This window comes from Thamnophis sirtalis, unplaced genomic scaffold (assembly GCF_051295495.1).
Source record: "Thamnophis sirtalis isolate CommonGarterSnake01/CBP01778 unplaced genomic scaffold, rThaSir2_p1.2 scaffold_3, whole genome shotgun sequence".
In the NCBI taxonomy this organism is placed as follows: Eukaryota; Metazoa; Chordata; class Lepidosauria; order Squamata; family Natricidae; genus Thamnophis; species Thamnophis sirtalis.
Window position 1 is genome coordinate 169,501,221 of NW_028261383.1, and position 20,164 is coordinate 169,521,384.

At 44.9% G+C, this 20,164-nt stretch overlaps 1 protein-coding gene across 1 annotated transcript in view; it reads right to left on the bottom strand.

Moving 5' to 3' along the window:
- The window catches only part of LOC148048360 (uncharacterized), a 33,741-nt gene extending 16,030 nt beyond the window's left edge, over positions 1-17,711 (bottom strand). The window contains exons 1-6 of the mRNA XM_087708284.1: positions 17,535-17,711; positions 16,908-16,983; positions 10,463-10,771; positions 6,613-7,707; positions 3,099-3,214; positions 1,685-1,817 (exon numbers count right to left, since the gene is read on the bottom strand). Of these exons, the coding sequence (XP_087564410.1) occupies positions 1,685-1,817; positions 3,099-3,214; positions 6,613-7,707; positions 10,463-10,771; positions 16,908-16,983; positions 17,535-17,711 (1,906 nt within the window). The remainder of the gene's footprint in view (positions 1-1,684; positions 1,818-3,098; positions 3,215-6,612; positions 7,708-10,462; positions 10,772-16,907; positions 16,984-17,534) is intronic.
- Positions 17,712-20,164: the final 2,453 nt, after the last annotated feature.

The following is a 20,164-nucleotide window of genomic DNA, read 5'->3' on the forward strand; positions in this document are numbered from 1 at the left end:
GCGCGTTGATAACGTCACAGTTTTAGCGCCGTGGTTTTGTCAGCGTGCTTTTGTCGTGCGCACATTTGTCAGGTCACGGAACACAATAACAAAGAAATGTCATAAATAAATATGTCTACCAGATAAGTCCTTATTCTGGCTTTCAACTTTCAATTGAGGAAATACCTTTTTGTGTGCCTGCCCAAGTCAACGGCATTCTACTCATTTTACTCAAGAGTTTTATTTGACTGTTCAGCGGTTTCAGATATTTAGACACATGGATGCTGTTAGCAAAATGAGTTCATGTATATTAATGGCAAGTCCTGTTATATAATTGTTCTACTGTCTACATCTTGGTAGCACATGTCTTGCGTAATGTGTAAAACTGCAGAACAGTTATTTTTTTTCCTTAACGTCCTACCCTCCAGATGCATCGAACTACATAACCTATCATCAAACAGCAGCATCTACCAAAAATTATGGTCACCATTATGTACTTGCTCCCAATGCCTGATGCAATTTATAGCAACAGTGTAGTGATACTGTCATACCCACGTTGTCATTTGTCCCCTATCACATCTTTAATGTAACTAGGCATTCTGGTCATTGTAGTTCAAATACATCTAGAAAATAGATAGATGGATGCAAGGATGGGTCACTGCTTCTGTATTTCTTTATACTTCAAAAACTCAAAATCAACAACAACCAGAGTTTGAAGCTAAATGCTGGCTGGATCCCCACATGAAGCTAATTCATAATCTGATTTCCTTAACGTGGCTTACCTAATATGTAAACCTAGCCCCTACTTATGGTTTGTAAATGATTTATTTAGGAATTAATGTCTTGTGTTAATTCAATCAATTATGGATTTGTCAAACATGGTTAAAAAGCATGAGTTAATACATAACTGGTACATGTTCCATGTGTCCCAGCACTCCTTTTTATAACCTGGGGGTGAAGGAACTGAGCAATTTTAAGGGGCATACTTTTAGCAAAATATATGAAACACCATTGTAACCAGAGGTGGGTTCCTACCGGTTTGGTAGAACCGGTTCGTCAAATCTACCGAACCAGTTAGAAGAGGTTCCACCAGTGGATCCGGAAAGCAGGCCACACCTACAGAAGAGGTTCCAAAAATTTTTGAAACCCACCACTCACACACACACACACACACACACAGACTCACACAGAGAGAGAAAGAGAAAGAGAAAGGAAGGAAGAAAGAAAGAAATAAAAAAGAAAAAAGAAAGAAAAAGTGAGAGAGAGATGAAAGAAAAAAAGGAAAAAGGGACAGGCAAAAGGAAGGAGAGAGAGAGAGAGGGAGAGAGGGAGAGAGAGAGAAAACACATGGCCGGCAAGCCACTCCCACCAAGTCACATGGCTGGCAAGCCACTCCCACAAAGGAGGCCACACCCATAGAGTAGGTTCGAAAATTTTTTGAAACCCACCACTGATTGTAACCCCTATTGTTTTTTTAGTGCAGTGCATTATTTTGGAGAACAGAAAACATTATTATGTCTAAGACATGGCAGTATTACACAAATCTCTCAGATAAGTGGATTAGTACACTAACTTTTCTGGCTAACAAAAGTTCTAGCATTTTGAAATGAAGGCTCCCAATTACACCCAGAGTTTGTCCATGTCCCAAGACTTTTTTGCTCTTTTTGCTATCCTAGGAAAAGACAGTTTGTGAGAGGTCTCCTACCTCTGAGGCTCTGTCTCTGAAGTCCTGCTAAATTATTGTCATTCAGTTTAAGTTCGTGTAATGAACTTGGCAAGGCTGGGATTGAAGTGAGCTGGTTCCCATCCAGATTCAGACGCTTCAGCTTGGTGAGATTCTGCGTGGGAAGATAGTGGCGGAGAAGTAAGTAATAAACATTCCAATATTGCTGTACTGCAAACAGACAAGATAAGGTTCAGTAGCAGTAGACTCGCTCTGAATGTAAACAGGGAGCAGAGCACTGGGCCATGGGATCGGATTACTTGTGGTCCATCTTTCCTGTTGTACAGTGGTGGGATTCAAATAATTTAACAACCGGTTCTCTGCCCTAATGACCAGCTTGGTAGGCGGGGCTCGGTGGCCATGTGACTGGCTGGGCGTGGCTAACTCAACGTCACTCACATCGATGGGTGCTTCACCTTAGCTGTTAGAATGTAATAAGGGTTAACCGGAGAGGCAGTTTCTGTAAGCAAGGCAATAAAAATTAGTCTAGAAACAACACCAGAATGTTTCCTTCCTGCCTTCCTTACAGGATTAGCCTTGTAAAGTGGAAAAAAAACCAAAATAAAAGTTCTTCCAACAACCGGTTCTCCGAACTGCTTAGAAAGTTAACAACCGGTTCTCCCGAATAGGTGCAAACTGGCTGAATCCCACCACTGCTGTTGTATCTACCTCTTGTGAGATGCAGCAGGAAAGGCATGTTCCAGATCCAGACTGTTAGGGAGTGTCACTTGGTGCATCCCCAGACAAGAGCCTTTTTTTGTTGTGATGCCTGCCCTCTGGAACATCATTGCCCCAGAGATTAGCCGTGCTCCGACCCTGCTGTCCTTTTGTAATGTAACACCCCATAAAAACCTGGTTTTGTTGCCGAATCCAGGGCCCAAGATGTGTGCCTGAGTTCCATCTCTTGGTTAAGTTGACTGCATTCTTGGTTCTATGTCAGCTCCTATAATTGCTATTTATTGTTTTTCCATGTTTGTCTTGTTTTGATTTTCTGTTAGCCATGCAGAGTCATATGTTTGAAATGGGTAGCTATATAAATTAAACACATACCTAAATCTCTGGCCTAAACGCTGCATTGCCTGCAAACTTCAGCCTCATTTCATGCAGAGCTAATTTCACACAGGTTGAAGAGATACCGTAGCAAGGGAGACGGAGAGATATGAGATGGCAGGGAGTGAGAGAGAAATGGGACCGCAGAGAGAAAGACAATCTGGGGAAATTACCAAATTTTCTTTATCTATAACTGTTACCTACCTATTAACTATAATTTCTGCTTTTACTTTGCCCATTGCATTTCTTCATATGGGTTTTCTACGCTTGATACAAGAATCCTTAAATCCACTCCTCCCTGGCATTTCCCCCTTTCCATTTCAGATAGCCCTTCCTTTCCAATTACCTTGAAGGCTTCTGGATGCAGGCGGGTCGATTTTAGCTTGTTCTTGCTGAGATCCAACCATTCCAGATTAGGTAATCCCAAGAAAACTCCAGATGGGATGTTGTTGATTTCATTCTCTGGGGGAGCGGGAGAGGGAAATGTGAAAGGTTACTGTCTTAATTAGGGAGAGTTTGAATTCTTGAACTACATGTTACAGTCAGGAAGCATTTGATTCCAAAGGAGGGTGACTGTGTATGAGTTTCATGGGAGAGGGTTGGAGGTTTTTTTAACCATCAAACTCACATGCAGCAACTCACAAGAACAACCTTCAGCTTTTTCCTGCGGCTGAGCAGAAGATGCTATTCACTCATCCTTGACCTCTACTGGCACTAAATGAGTTGCCCCCATCGCTGATCTCTTTTCTGCTCCGACCCTGATTGGGTTCATGCAGTGCATGACTTGGCAAAGTGATTGGTTGGTTCTTCCGGCTTTGCTGCCCTCCCTGTCACCAGCCAGCAGGAAAAACATCTGCCAATCACTGCACTGCACTGGGAACAGGTTGTGCCTGATACCAACTGTCTGATGCTTAGGTTCCACCACAAAAGCGCGGTAGACAAAAGCGCGGTCGACGAAAGCACGTATGTGACGTCATCACAGCGCGACGAAAAAGATCGAAAAATGTAAAAATAAAGCGAAAACCTTACCCTAACCCCCCCAAACCTAACCCTAAACCTAACCCTAAACCTAACCCTTAACCTAACCCTAAACCTAACCCTAAACCTAACCCTTAACCTAACGAAAAACCTAACGCTAACCCTTAACCTAACGCTAAACGTAACGCTAACGCTCTAAACCTAACCCTAACCCTTAACCTAACCCTAACCCTAACCCTAAACCTAACCCTTACCTTTATGTGAATCGGCTTGCTGTAATTTAATTTTTATTTCAATTTTTCGATCTTTTTCGTCGCGCTGTGATGACGTCACATACGCGCTTTCGTCGACCGCGCTTTTGTGGAACGCGGTTTTGACGGGTCACGGATGCTTGGGCTGGCCCATTCCTTACACTCCATTCTCCATTCTCTCACCTCGCAAGTTCAATCAATTGTGACATCCCCCCTCCTCCCACCCCCAAAAAATCATCATAATAAGAAAATTGAGTTCCTGCCAACATAGCAATAGCAGTTAGCAATAGCAGTTAGACTTATATACCGCTTCATAGGGCTTTCAGCCCTCTCTAAGCGGTTTACAGAGTCAGCATATCGCCCCCACAGTCTGGGTCCTCATTTTACCCACCTCGGAAGGTTGGAAGGCTGAGTCAACCCTGAGCCGGTGAGATTTGAACCGCCGAACTGCCAAACTAGCAGTCAGCTGAAGTGCCCTGCAGTAGTGCACTCTACCCACTGCGCCACCTCGGCGCCATCTCCCGAGGGGGAAATTCTTTTATTCAGGGTTTATTTTCTTTTATTCGGGATTGTTTCCTTTGTTTTCTTTTTCTTTAGAATCATGTGTAGAATTTTATTGGTTGAGACTAACTTTTGGGGCAATCCAATGGAATTTCACTGTTAAGCTGTTACAAGCCTATTCCATTACTCCATGATTCCCGCCCCAATGGCATCCTATTGTTGGTAGTTTTCCCAACATTTTGTGTGATACACCACCCACTCTTTAAGCATTGAATAGCAGAATGACAATGGAAGAGTCAGTGTACACATCAGAGTCAATTTTCCAATAAATGTCTCTTTGATGCATTTTCCCTATTTATTTATTTATTTTATTTATTTATTAGACTTATATACCGCTTCATAGGGCTTTCAGCCCTCTCTAAGCGGTTTACAGATTTTTTTTAGCAAATTGAGTCAGCAACTTGCCCCCACAGTCTGGGTCCTCATTTCACCCACCTCGGAAGGATGGAAGGCTGAGTCGACCTTGAGCCGGTGAGATTTGAACCGCTGAACTGCAGATCACAGTCAGCTGAAGTGGCCTGCAATACTGCACCCTAACCACTGGCCACCTGTCTTACGTTGTCAGAAGTGGTGAGAAGTCTAGCATTTAGATACTTGGAGCTACTTCTGGACGGTGTTAAAATTCAAGAGACAGTGCTATTTTAACCTTTAACCAGATGCTCAAGGAAACTCAATGGGGAAGCCGAGGGAAAGTTGAAAGTCACTCTCACTGTGCTTTTTTTTTTTTTACCTACATATGGTAAACATATGGTGTTTCTCTGTTTAGGTAAGGAAATATCTCTGAAACGATGACCTATAGGCTTTCTAAAACACAGTAGCTAGGTACCAGGGGTGGGTTCCTGCCATTTCCAACCTCTTCTATAGAAGAGGTTCCACAAATCTATTGTGCTGTTTAGAACCGGTTCCAGCTCCCTCCCCTCCCGCCCGTCCGCACATCATCAAGATGAAGAGCGAGAGGAGGAATTCTGGGAGTTGAAGTCCACAAGTCTTAAAGCTGTCAAGTTTGAACACCCCTGGGGATTTTTTTCTAAAGGGTTAGGGGTGCAAGGCTCTTGTAACTTGACAGCTTTAAGACTTGCACACTTCAATGCCAGAGTTCCTGAGCCAACATGACTGGAGCAGGAATTCTGGAGTTGAAGTCCACAAGTCTTAAAGCTGTCAAGTTTGAACACCCCTGGGGTTTTTTTTTCTAAAGGGTTAGGGGTGCAAGGGTCTTGTAACTTGACAGCTTTAAGTCTTGCGTGCTTCAAATGCCAGAGTTTCTGAGCCAACATTTTGGTTGCTAAGCAAGAGCGTTGTTAAGTGAGTTTCACCACATTTTACAAGTTGGCCACTCCCACCCAGTCACATGGCTGGCAAGCCACTCCCACTTGGTCACATGGCCGGCAAGCCACTCCCACCCAGTCACATGGCTGGCAAGCCACTCCCACACGGTCACATGGCTGGCGAGCCACTCCCACAAAGCCGGCCACACCTACAGAAGAGGTTCTAAAACAATTTGAAACCCACCACTGCTAGGTACCCACAATATGCTGAACCCACTTTGCATCAATGTCTACGGAGCTTCTCAGTCATCCAGGTCCTGGTTGTCCCAAAGGTGCTTTTTCAAGAAGCAACTGGACCTTCTGTTTTTTCTTGGAAGACGTTTCGCTTCTCATCCAAGAAGCTTCTTCAGTTCTGGCTGGATGGTGGGGAATGGAGAAAAAGCACCTTTGGGACACTTTGCATAAAACTTTTATAACTTAGCACAACCAGGCTTAAATATGTGACTCCATCCAGCAGGAGCACTTAGAATAGCAGTTAGACTTATATACCGCTTCATAGGGCTTTCAGCCCTCTCTAAGCGGTTTACAGAGTCAGCATATTGCCCCCAACAACAATCCGGGTGCTCATTTTACCCACCTCGGAAGGATGGAAGGCTGAGTCAACCTTGAGCCGGTGAGATTTGAACAGCCGAACTGCAGAACTGCAGTCAGCTGAAGTAGCCTGCAGTGCTGCATTTAACCACTGCGCCACCTCGACAAGAGTCAACATTTGAAATTTGGGTACATGCACGATTCAGTGATTCACCTGCCAGGTAGAGGGTTTTCAGAACAGGATCGGTCAGTTTGGGCACACGTTCCAAGTGAGCGTTCCCACAGGCGATGGCGTGTTCAGACAGCAAGCAAGTGGGAGGTAAGGATGGCATGATGGGCTTCTTCCTCTCTTTGGGCTTTGCAGGCTGCTTTCGTGGTGAGTCTATCCTTCCTTGGGAGATATTTGCACGGGGTCTTTGTCCTCTCCTAGGTTTTGACTGAGTGATATTCCCCAGCTGAGCCTGGACAGTATTCTTGCTTCGCAGAACATGTTGAGTTCTGCTCAGGGCCCGTGTGACATCTCTATGGGGAGTCCCTGGCTCCTGGCTGGGTAATGACCTGCTTGAGTTCCTGTGGCAAGGGCTCTGGGGATTGTCTTCTGCTGCCCAGCTGGCATTCCTTGGCTTGCTGATGAGTCTTTTTCCTGGGGATGCTCCACTTGCCACCTTAAGACATGAAGTGAGTTCTTCCTGCAGAAGGGACTGACTAGCATTTCGTAAGGAAGTTGTGGAATCCTTCCTGTCTTCAGCCTGGCTACACAGAGTAGTAACCAGTCCTTTTGCCAGCTCTACCTGAATGCCAGTTCTCTTTTTGCCCATCTTCTGGAAGGCTCCCTGCTTTTCTCCAGGAAGCCTCACGGTGATATTGGCAGAGGGCATTCCCTGCAACTTCCCCTTTGGGGCTGGGCTGGCATGTTTGTGGAGAAGCCTAACCTCTTTCTCTCTTGGAGCATGAGTGCTGTTCCTCGCGCGAGGGTCACGTTCCTTCCAGGTCACTGTGAGGTTGTCATTTCTCTTGAAAGTGCCGTGGGCATTTTCTGTGGGTGGCCTGTTGGTCTTCCTTGGTGTGGAGCGGTTCTGCTTTTGCAACAATATCCAACTGGCATTTCTTTCTTTTGTCTGAATGACACATCTATCGACAGGAAAAGAGGATGTCCAGTTTTCACTTCTACGCCGAGGGTCTAGAGCTTGCCCCGTTTCCATCTGAGGCACAGTCTTATATTTGCAGGCATCTCCTTCTCTTGCCTTTTTCTTGTGAGTGGCAATGTCCCCCTGCACTGATGCTGTTGTGGTGTGATTCAAAACCAAGCCTGCAGAAAAGGAAACACACGTTGAAAGGCAGAGCCAGATCGCAATATTTTGGAACCCCTTCCCGGCTGACACAGAGCCTAGCACAGAGGTGGGTTCCTACCAGTTCGCACCTATTCGGTAGAACCGGTTCGTCAAATATACCGAACCGGTTAGAAGAGGTTCCACCAGTGGACCCGGAAAGCAGGCCACACCTACAGAAGAGGTTCCAAAATTTTTTGAAACCCACCCCTGGTCCTTGGATATGATTATTCTACACTATCATGCTCATGTTTATAAAACTCAGTGCCTCTGTGAAAGGTAAGGATGACTACTGCGTTTGTGGTGCAATCGGAACATTGCGTGTGTTGAAGTTGTTTTAACGCAAACCAAAGATGCCTTTTAAAAAACAAGTGTACATCATATTCTTATGCATGCCAGTGCTGTGTGAGAGGTAATTTAAGGTGGTTTTGACAAGTGTCGTCGGCATCTTCATATCCGGTCACATGGGTGGCAAGCCACTCCCATCCGGTCACATGGGCGGCAAGCCACTCCCACAAAGGAGGCCACACCCACAGAGTAGGTTCGAACAATTTTTGAAACCCACCACTGGCCTAGCACTTAATGAACGACCTCAGAGCTAATTAAATACTGTCATCCTTATTCAACCTGGACATAGAAGTGTAATTAAACAGGCATTCTCCTCTATGAGCCCAGCATGGCTCTTGAAGAATCCCAGTGAAACCTGCTCAGATGAACCTCCTCAATTCAGTCTTCCCACTCAGCTACTCTAAATGGCCCTGAAGTCTTAGAGCTGCTTCATGCGCCGTTAAATTTCTGTGATCTGCACAGATTATTTCCAGCTTGTTTTCCAAAGGATTTGGACTTAATTGGGCTGCTTTAACCGTTACCAAAATGGTGCGGGCTAATTGATATGAATTGTAACCAAGTGTTATGCACACAGTAATTATTTCTGGGAGATGCAGGCTGAGCCATCTATTAAAATCAAGACATGTTTGCGGATGAATAATTGGCCATGCGCATTTAGAACAGCGTTTCTCAATCTCCTCATATTTAAGATGTGCGGATTTCAATTCCCAGAATTTTCCAGCGACCAGTTGTGGGAATATTCTGGGAGATTAAATGCACACATCTTAAAGTTGCTGACATTAACAACTGACCTGAGGGGCTATGAAGGGAAATTTAGGTTCCACGCCCCACTCAATTGAGCCAATAAACCCCACAGGTTTGCTGTGGAAAAAGAATGGCAGAAGGCAAGCTATGTATGCCTCCTTAAAGCCCTTGGAGAAAAAATAGATATATAAATAACCTTTGCCAATTTACTATCAGCCACAAGGAAATGGCTCTTCCAAGAAAAAGTATCTGCTGGCTGGGTAGTTTTTTTTTTCATAGAAAACATAACTTGCAAAATTCTCATTAGAAAGTAGGCATTGCTGTGATGGTTCCATGTTGAATTTATTTCTGATTCATGTACAAACAAGCCTGCCTCATTAATTTATTTGTTAGTTTGTTCCATTTACATAGCTGCCCACTTGCCAGGCAACTGGCAACTCTTGATATATGAAATCATTTCCCCTTTCCCAACTAATTGATCCCAAAGAACCAAGAGTCTTTGATTTTGTATTCAAGCACAATAATTAAAGCAGATTAGAAATCCGGCAGCATCTTAATTGTAAACAGTAAGAGCCATTCAGAGAGTGGGTGACCACAACATGCAATCTTTTGATGTTCCAAATGTGTGAGAACATAAGGTATCATATGCCAGGGTGTTAATGTGTGTGTGTGTGTCCGTGTGTGTGTGTGTGAGAGAGAGAGAGAGAGAGAGAGAGAGAGAGAGACTGACAGTGTCAGCGTTCCAAATACCATGCAGAATTAAATCAGAGTCAAAGGCAAAACTATCCTTAAAGTTCCAATTTAATAAGACGAGGCACGTTGGCATCGTGCTATGGAATCCCAATTCTGGAAATGACATCAGAATTCCACCCAGTTAAAAGTTCATGATCTTGTCCCCACACCCACAATCCATCCCATGGTCCAATCTTCTTCCTCCACCCTGGCATCCACACCCAGCTGCTTCCGGTCAGGTGTACTGGTGCGGAGACAAAGGATGACCTTGGTCTTCTAGTAAAGAATGAAAAACAATACACTCCACAACCCCACTCCTGTCTATTCCCCCCTCCCATCAACTATACTAAAGAAACAGCATAATGAAATAAGAGAAAGTGTGGCAGGCCAAAATTCTAAGAGGAATATAATTGCGGGCCTGACAGACAGACAGACAGACAGACTGACTGACTGACTGACTGACTGACTGACTCCTGGCAACTGCCTAGATGAGTCCCTGCAGTTTCCTTGGCAAGGTTTCAGAAGCGGTTTGCCTTTGCCTGCTTCCTAGAGCTGAGAGAGAGTTACTGGCCCAAAGTCACCTAGCTAGCTTTGTGTCTTAAGGTAGGACTAGAACTCACGGTCGCCTAGTTTCTAGCCTGGTGCCTTGATCACCACCCAAAACTGGCTCTCTAAATTCATTGTCTTGAATAATAAATGAACCCCTTTACAGATAAGGGGGAAATCCCAGGGGGGAATCACCTTTAGCAATAACTTCTCAGAATTGAATCTCGCTAAATTGTGTTGCGTTTATTCCTCTGATAAGCTTGCTTGTATCTTAAATTTAGGAGGTCAAGCTGAAAACAGAAGTTCTGCAGGTTAACTGAGAGGCTGATTTTTCTTTTGCTTTAACAGCTTGTATTTCACTCATACCTTCTGGCTCACATCTGTTTCTTGCTTGGGTGAGGCTCCTGTTAGTCTCCAGGCCAGTAGCTTCTGGTATAGCATGCAATACGTTCCTGCTCTCTGTTTTCTTAACACCTGGTACTTTCTTCTCAAATCCGACAGACTCTGCCACCTTCTTAGCTCTGTCTCCTTTTTTCCATGTTTGGTCATCTTGACGCAGGTGAATTGGCACCTTTCTCTTTAAGGCACTGTTCTTCAGGATGGGAAGCTTCCTTCTTCTCAGCTCCTTCCCTCCACCTGGAAGTTTCACTTTAGTGGCAGCAGATCTGGAGACTTCTAGAAAAAGGAGCAAGGAAATGTGACTTAGTTAAGGTTCTTTTTCTTTCTTTCTATTAATATACCCTCGTGTCCTCTATGTGTGTTGGATTACAAGCGCCACCATCCCTAACCTGAATGGCTCAGAACAAATAGTAACCTATTGTGGCCCAGCAGGTGCCGTTGGAGCTGCCACCAGACTCCAACAGCGAGGGGCCCTATAAGTCGGCTCTGGAGGAGGTGGAGGACCCTGGACAGGGTTCCAACTCCGAGCAGGGCGCAGAGAGACTGGTTGGCCACCAAGTGGCGCCTGAGCCTTGGACCAGTGGGGTGGAGACAAGAGAGAGTGATTCAGAAGCCAGCAGTGAGTTGTTCCTGGATGCACACCATCGAAGAGCTACTCGGTGTCAGGAACAATTACGCAATTACAGGAGGTAATTGCGCTCAGCTGATGGTCATTAGGCTCCTCTCCAGACTATAAAAAAGGCTGCTTGTGACACGCCCTTCTTGCAGAAGTCAACGCATTGACTAAAGAGAACGTAACTAACTTGGCAGGCTGGATTGCTGCCAAGGTTTGTCTGAATTGCTGCCAAGGTTTGTTGGACTTGCTGCCAAGGTCCTGATCTGTTCGTTTGCTTGGCTTTCAGCCACCGAGACTCTAGTCTTGTTATTAAAGGACATTCTAATTAAGCTCATCTTGGCTTTCGTTACTGGACGGAGGAGGGGGTCAGAACAATAACCTGATTATGCAGAGAGGAACAGAAATTAGAGGCAGGAAGCTGATTTTACTTCTGAAAATATGGCTGCTCTTAAAATCACCTTTTTCTTTCCCACTTCAATGGGGAAAGCAAAACATGCTTGTCACGCTGTTAGCCACTAGATGTTACGCATACATTCAGTTTGCTGAGAAAAAGACCGGCATCTTGCCCTCAGGATGATGTATCTATGCTAACTCAAGTATTGCAATAAAATATCATCTGGTAAAACATAATTTGGTCATTACTGGTTTGAAGTGGGACTCCAACATGTGAATCTTGTCTACGGGACATTGACACTGGGTTCACTTATCACACTTAGCCATAACTTTGCTCACAGTTCCTCTTCCCCCTCGTGACCTCTTGTCTGGACAACTGTAATGTGCTCTACATGGGGCTGATCTTGAAGAGCATTGGGAAACTTCAACCGATGGAGAATGTGTTATAAAAAGCATTGGGTATATATAACTCCACTACAGTGGTGGGTTTCAAAAATTGTTCGAACCTACTCTGTGGGTGTGGCCTCCTTTGTGGGAGTGGCTTGCCGCCCATGTGACCGGATGGGAGTGGCTTGCCCATGTGACCGGATATGAAGATGCCGACGACACTTGTCAGAACCACCTTAAATTACCCCACACACAGCACTGGCATGCATAAGAATAAGATGTAAACTTGTTTTTTAAAAGGCATCTTTGGTTTGCGTTAAAACAACTTCAACACACGCAATGTTCTGATTGCACCACAAACGCAGTAGTCATCCTTACCTTTCACAGAGGCACTGAGTTTTATAAATAGGAGCATGATAGTGTAGAATAATCATACCCAAGGACCAGTGGTGGGTTTCAAAAACTTTTGGAACCTCTTCTGTAGGTGTGGCCTGCTTTCCGGGTCCACTGGTGGAACCTCTTCTAACCGGTTCGGTAGATTTGACGAACCGGTTCTACCGAATAGGTGCGAACTGCTAGGAACCCACCTCTGCTCCACTACTTCATGAACAGTGTGGTTGACAGTGCGTTTCTAGGTACAATTCAATTCAAAGTGCTGGTGAGCACCTCTAAAGCCTTAATGGCTTGAGGCCTGGTTAACTAAGGGAGACTGCCCTTCCAGCTGTTCAACCTATCCAGTGAGGTTAGACATGCTGCAGGTCCTTCAGTCAAGGAATGTCAGCTGGTGGGAACCAGGAGACATGGCTCCTCTGCTATAGCCCCTGCCCTCTAGATCAGGGGTCTCCAACCTTGGCAACTTTAAGACTTGTGGACTACAACTCCCAGAGTTCCTCAGCCAGCTGGCTGAGGAACTCTGGGAGTTGTAGTCCACAAGTCTTAAAGTTGCCAAGGTTGGAGACCCCTGCTCTAAATTATTCACCCTTCAGATATCAAGATAAGCCCAATCCTGTTGGCCTTTCATAAGGCCATGAAGACTTGGTTGTGTGCCTCGGCCTGGGGTCCTGTGTATGTTAAGGGCCCTGTTACCTGGCTGTCTTAACATCCATAGTAACAGCTTTACTTGGCATCATATACAGTATATTTATCTTGCACTGTTTTAATAGTTACAGTAATTGTGTTTATATTTATTGATGTATGCCACCCAGAATCACTTGTTGAGGTGGGTGGCTGTAGAAATCAAATGGATTAAAAAAATAAAATAACCAAACAGTTAATAATGGTTTAAAAGACACAGTTGCTTTGATTCAGACATATTAAATCGAAACTTATCAAAACACGTTTTGGTTTCACATAATGTACGAATAAAGGGTTCCACCACAAATCCGCGAAGCCCTTATCCGCAGAGACATAAGCGCGAAGACTAATTCGCGCCGTTCTAAGCGCTAAGGAAAAACGCGACCCTACCGCGATGACATAATCGCGGAGGGCAAATTCGCGCATTCCCAAGCACTCAGTACCCTAAACCTAACCCTAACCCTAAACCTAACCCTAACCCTAACCCTAAACTTAACGCTAAACCTAACGCTAAACCTAACCCTAAACCTAACCCTAATCCTAAACCTAACCCTAACCCTAACCCTAACCCTAAACCTAACCCTAAACCTAACCCTAAAACAAACCCCTAAACCTAATCCTAACCCTTACCTTAATTGAAGTCGGCTTTCTGCCGCGGCGCCGTTTTAAAGCGCCCTTCTGTTGCCGCGCTGTTGTCGCGGCGGTGATGACGCGCGATGATGACATCGCGGCTTTAGCGCCGCGATTTTATCACCGTGATTTTGACGAGCGCGGTTTTGTCGTGCCACGCGAATAAAGAGGAAATAACTGTTTTGACATCCCTAAAAATGGTCACAAAAATTGGGAGCTGGATCAGGGGCTGTGCTGCTTTTCTGAGTGGAGAGACAGTTATGCTGATTGCTGGAGGAACTTGCTATTCTTCAATTCTCTCAAAGAAAAAACCCTGAATCTTTCAAAAATGCCATCAGACCCATCATTCCTTTTTACATAAGGGATCTGCCTACACAAAATTATCCCAGGAATTTTAAGAAAACTTGAAGCGTCCTTATTTGGAAGAACATGGACATTGCAAATAATCTCCAGAAGAGCCTTTTCTGATTTTCCACTACCCAGTTAGGATGGTGCCATTTTGGGGATAGATGATCTAGAAGAAAATATAATTTGGATTAAAAAGATCTCGTAAACTTACTCCTGGACTTTTATTGGCAATAGACTCTATTATCCAGACAATTATCCTCTTTGCTGAATAAAGTAGAGACTAGCGAGCCATTTGTCTGGGAAGCTTTGAATTTGATTTCTGAATTGAGTGGAGGTTGGACTTGATGGCCAAAAATTGTAACCTTTCCACTAATCTTGATCCCAAGAAGTTTCTGGTCTTTATTTACTAAATTAGTCCTGCATATGATGGGACTGATCCAGAAACAATCCAAGCCAGGCACTGATTGGAAGGGGATGTTTGTTCTAAAACAAACAAAAAAATTAGATTAGCAAATCCAGAGTTGTAGTATTCGTTGGTTCTGTGCTCAGCTGTTGCTCAATGCTGATTGTTTCCCCATGATTTACTGGGTTCCACCACAAAACCGCGGTAGACTAAAGCGCGCTCGATGAAAGCACGTACGTGACATCATCACAGCGCGACGAAAACATCGCGCTGTGAGCAGTAAATTTAAAATTAAAGCGAAAACCTTACCCTAACCCCCCCAAACCTAACCCTAAACCTAACCCTAAACCTAACCCTAAACCTAACCCTAAACCTAACCCTTAACCTATCCCTAAACCTAACCCTTAACCTAACGCTAAACCTAACGCTAACTCTTAACCTAACCCTAAATCTAACCCTAACGCTTAACGTAACCCTAAACCTAACCCTTAACCTAACCCTAACCCTAACCCTAACCCTAACCCTTACCTTTATGTGAATCGGCTTGCTTTAATTTAATTTTAATTTTAATTTAATTTATTTTTAATTTTTTTCATCGCGCTGCTGAGGACGTCAGGTACGCGCTTTAATCGGGCGTGCTTTAGTGGACCGCGGTTTTGACGGGTCACGGATTTACTGAATGCAAAATTAAAATAGAAGCACTCATATACCACATAATATAGAGCTATGAACCAACAGCGTCCGGCATGCTGAACTGGCTAATATCTTTGCATATTATTTAGTAACAAGTAAATTCTATTCAGCAAAATTTGCCAACAATTAAATTCTTTAAAAATGTTTTCTACTTTCTTTGCCCAGGGCTGGGGATTTAACTAATGAATAGTGTGTTTCTAACACCACGAATAGCTTTCCTTAATTGCTTCGACATCAGTTTCTTTTTCCTTGTGGTTACACATTTTCTTGCATTTCATTTCATGTGACCTTTTTACTTAGGAAAATATAATGGAAAAAAAACAACCTAATAATTAGAGAAATAAAACCTATGTGACTAGTAGAAAGCGACAGTGTGATTCTATATACGTTTGCTCAGGAGTAACTGCCACACTGTTTTATGCATTTTACTCCATCCTAAATGAAGTCACTGCGTGGGGGTTGGCCAGCTATATAAATTGGTTTAATTAATTAAGTAAGTAAGTAAGTAATTAATAAATAAATGTGTTTAAAATTTCAGCCTAATAATTATGCTGTTCACAAAGCAATTAGCAGGCAGTTTTTCACAAATTTTCACCTGCCATTAAAGTTAAAGCTAGAAAATATGAACATTTTAATTAAAGTCATGGGAATTCTGTGAAGCCTCCAGCTGCAACATGTAGAGCTAACCCGTGGCACGACAAAACCACGCTTGACTAAAGCGCGCCCGATTAAACCGCGTCGCTGACGTCATCAACAGGGCGACAACAGCGAGCACGGAGAAAGAAGGGTGCTTCAAATAGCGCTTTGAAAGCAAGCCGATTCAAATTAAGGTAAGGGTTAGGTTTAGGGTTAGGTTAAGGGTTAGTGTTAGGTTTAGGGTTAGGTTAAGGGTTAGGGTTAGGGTTAGGGTTAGGTTAAGGGTTAGGATTAGGTTTAGGGTTAGGTTAAGGGTTAGGTTTAGGGTTAGGTTACGGGTTAGGTTTAGGGTTAGGTTTAGGATTAGGTTTAGGGGGGTTAGGTTTAGGTTTAGGGGTTAATTTTAGGTTTAGCGTTTACAGCGTGCTTCTGTCTCCGCGCTGTTGTCGCCCTGTGATGACATCAGCTACGCGGTTTCGTCGAGCGCCCTTTAGTCGAACGCGGTTTTGTGGTGGAACCGAACTAACCCTATGTTCCAAGTGGAATCTCTCTCCCATTTGTTACCATATAGCTGTCTTAATTGTTAGATTTAACAGATAAATAGGCAAGGAACAGTGTGGATGGTCACATCCAGAGTAGGAAAGAGGAGGAGCGGGAAGGATGGACAGAGTAGAAAACAGAGTAGCTTTTAAAGGTAGCTTTATCTAGAAATGGTGGTTGGAAGTGATATGCTGAAGTAGCTTCACGGTCACCTTATTTCAGTGGTCTCCAACCTTGGGAACTTTAAGACTTGTGGACTTCAACTCCCAGAGTTCCTCAGCAAGCTGGTAGAGCCGAGGTGGCGCAGTGGTTAAATGCAGCACTGCAGGCTACTTCAGCTGACTGCAGTTCTGCAGTTCGGCTGTTCAAATCTCACCGGCTCAGGGTTGACTCAGCCTTTCATCCTTCCGAGGTGGGTAAAATGAGGACCCGGATTGTTGTTGGGGGCAATATGCTGACTCTGTAAACCGCTTAGAGAGGGCTGAAAGCCCTATGAAGCGGTATACAAGTCTAACTGCTATTGCTATTGCTAAGCTGGGAGTTGAAGTCCACAAAGTCTTAAAGTTGCCAAGGTTGGAGACCACTGACCTATCTCACCTCCCCATTATTTTTCTCACAAGTTTTTTTTTTCCGCCTGAAGCCCTTCCCTTATAAAGTTCCTACCATCCAGCCCAACCTTTTCCATGACTCACCTTCCTCCACATCCTTTCCCAGGTTTAGCTCATTCTCCGTCAGCTGCCTTTGGCTTTCCACTGCATGGGCTGACGCCTTTAGACCAGGAGAGAATGAGGAACTCAGATCCACGACTGGATGGTTGGGCTTGGGCCTGACAGCCCGGGAAGTGGGAGCCCAGAGGACCACAACGAAGAGGCCAAGGGAGAAGGACCTCATCATGCCTCGACCCTTCTCAACGGAAGCCTGCTATTCTCTAGGTTGGGATCTCTCAAACTCCACATACCATCCTGTACAGTGAGTGGTTTTATATTCTTCTTCCCCTCAACTTTGATGAGGGGGGGAGGAAAGTGGAAGCCAAGCTAATGGAGCAAACACTCTGGCAATCCAGAGGGCACTCGGCCAGTTACCAACGTTTGGGAACCCGACCTGCCTAATACAGGGGACTTTCTCTATTAGTCTTTGGCCAGGCTCTGAAGTCTCACACATTCATGAATGCTTGCTTCTGTGAGTGCACACAGCCAGCTACTGTCCAGAAACCCATGAACTGTTTCTGTCAAGAAGGAGACATGATATTCCCAGAGCTAAACCAGCCTGTGTCTGCACAGGGCCAAGGCTGTGACTGCTGACGTCAGCATCTGTCTTACCAAGCACCGGTGATGGTTATTGGTCAAGCCTCGTGCAGGAGGTGGGGCGTTCATGCTCTGCTTGGTGTTGGGCATTGAACATCTAGTGGAGGTCCCCTTGAAGGAATCGCCCATACGGACGTAACATATAAAGGTCAATCCATCTGTATCTCCTGAAGCCAGGAGACACCAAACCATGATTTTGCTTGGCATCTGGTATCCAAATGGGGAAAAAAAGGTATGGTTTTCTGTTCTGACCCCCCTCATTCCACACCCAAGCACATTCCGAGTCAAAGATAAGTTGTGGCATTTAATTAACAGACAGACAGGTCCTTGGCAGCAAACCAGCAGACAAGCTTGGGCAGCAATAAACACAGATAAGGCTTGGCAGCAATCCGGCCTGCCAAGCTCATAATTCTGTTCTCCGACTTTCGATCCTGCGTTGACTTCTGCAAAGAGGGGCGTGTGTTGTAGCATAAGTGTAGACATGCATAGCTGTGCTGGAACACGTATACAACAGCAGTAATGATTAACCATACCATAAGATCAGTAACACAAACTCTTAACTCTAAGCATTAAGTAGATCAGTAATCACAGACTCTTAACTCTAAGCATTAAGTAGGTCAGAGGTTACAACTGATTAACTCTCAAACGTTAATTAAGGATTAGAAGTTTGCATGCTTGTAAAAGATTTATTTGCTGACTATGGGCATTCTTTAGGTCTACATGGAAGTAAATGAGTTACCATATACCATAGACTTGTACAACCATGATTGGTCCACATAGACCATGTGAATCCACCCTTTCCTTGTGTATGCTCAATAAAAGAGACCTCCGGACTCTGTTCCAGGTCGGCTTATCCCGAGAGAGACCTGCCTCCGAGTCTTCTTTCATCATTGGCTTCATGGGCGACCCGCGGAGAAATCGCAGGCGTGTGCACAAGTAGTCTTTTTATAGTCTGGAGAGGAGCCTAATGACCACCAGCTGAGTGCAATTACCTCCTGTAACTGCGCAACTGTTCCTGACGCCTATTAGCTCTTTGATGCCGTGCATCCAAGAACAACTCACTACTGGCGTCCGGCTCACTCTCCCTTGTCTCCTCCCCACTGGTCCAAGGCTCAGGCGCCTCCTGGTGGCCAACCAGCCTCTCTGCACCCTTCTCGGAGTTGGAACCCTGTCCAGGGTCCTCCACATCCTTCAAAGCTGACTCATAGGGCCCCTCGCTGTTGGAGTCTGGTGGCAGCTCCAGCAGCTCCTGCTGGGCCACAACAGTTTTCCTTGACTTGTTTTCCTAGAAACTTCTAAGCCATCATTGAGTTCCATTGCTTAATTTGGAAAGGAGAGATTAGAACACATGTCATCTTAACAGCAGCAGTAGAAATACAGGCAATCTACCTCTGCTTCTGTAGCAAAGATTGCAGATGAGAAACAGTCTGAGCAGTTTCCATTTCTTGACTGTCTAGTTTGGCTTAACCAATAGACTTCATGGCTTTTAATTATTTACCACAACAAGAAACCTCCCATCATAAGAAAGATGGATGACTTCCAATCTGTTTGATCGTTCAATCCATCATTAAGTTTTAGTTGGTGGAATCTTTTCAAATATTTCCTGTCCAGGATTTTCCTATTTATATGGCTGTCTGGAAGGATAAAAGGGAAAAAAAGGAAAACTGATGTGATTAGGAAAGCAATGAAGTCTCCTGGATGGAACCAAGGTTGGGGGTCCCCCGTGTAGCACACGTAATAATTCCTTTGATGCACACCAAGTTTCCACCCTTCCTTATTCCTGTTGTTCTAGTATTTCAGAGAACATTAAGTCAATATTTGTCACATTCTTCAGAGGAATGGTGTAATGTAATATACCACCTTTTGCATTAAGCGAGAATTACATTAGGACATCTGTTGTGGCCTAGCAGGAGCCGTTGGAGCTGCCACCAGACTCCGACAGCGAGGGGCCCTATGAGTTGGCTCTGGAGGAAGTGGAGGACCCTGGACAGGGTTCCAACTCCGAGCAGGGCGCAGAGAGGCTGGTTGGCCACCAGGAGGCGCCTGAGCCTTGGACCTTTTCCCCACTTGGAGCCGAACCCAGAAGGACATTTCTTTCATCAATATATTATGTCCGTATGGGAGATTCTTTCTCCACTAGACAAGGGAGTGTGATCCTGACGTCATGCATTGGAGCAGTGGGGAGGAGACAAGGGAGTTGGTCCTGGATGCCCGACAACGGAGAGCTAATAGGTGTAAAGAACAGTTATGCAGTTACAGGAGATAATTGCACTCAGCTGGTGGTAATTAGGCTCCTCTCAAGACTATAAAAGGAATGATTGTGCACACGCTCGTTGCAGGAGTCAACATATTCACTAGTGCTGGAGAACTCTCGTGGCTAGCTTGGCAGGCTGGATTGCTGCCAAGGTTAGTCTGTGCTGGATTGCTGCCAAGGTCTAGTCTGTGCTGGATTGCTGCCAAGGTCTGGTATGTGCTGGATTGCTGCCAAGGTCTGGTCTGTGCTGGATTGCTGCCAAGGTCTGGTCTGTGCTGGGTTGCTGCCAAGGGCTAGTCTGTGTGTTAATAAATCCTTGAAGTATCTTTGTCTCGGCGTGCTTTGGTGTAGGACGAGGGGTGTGTGTGTCAGAACAGATATCCAACTGAAG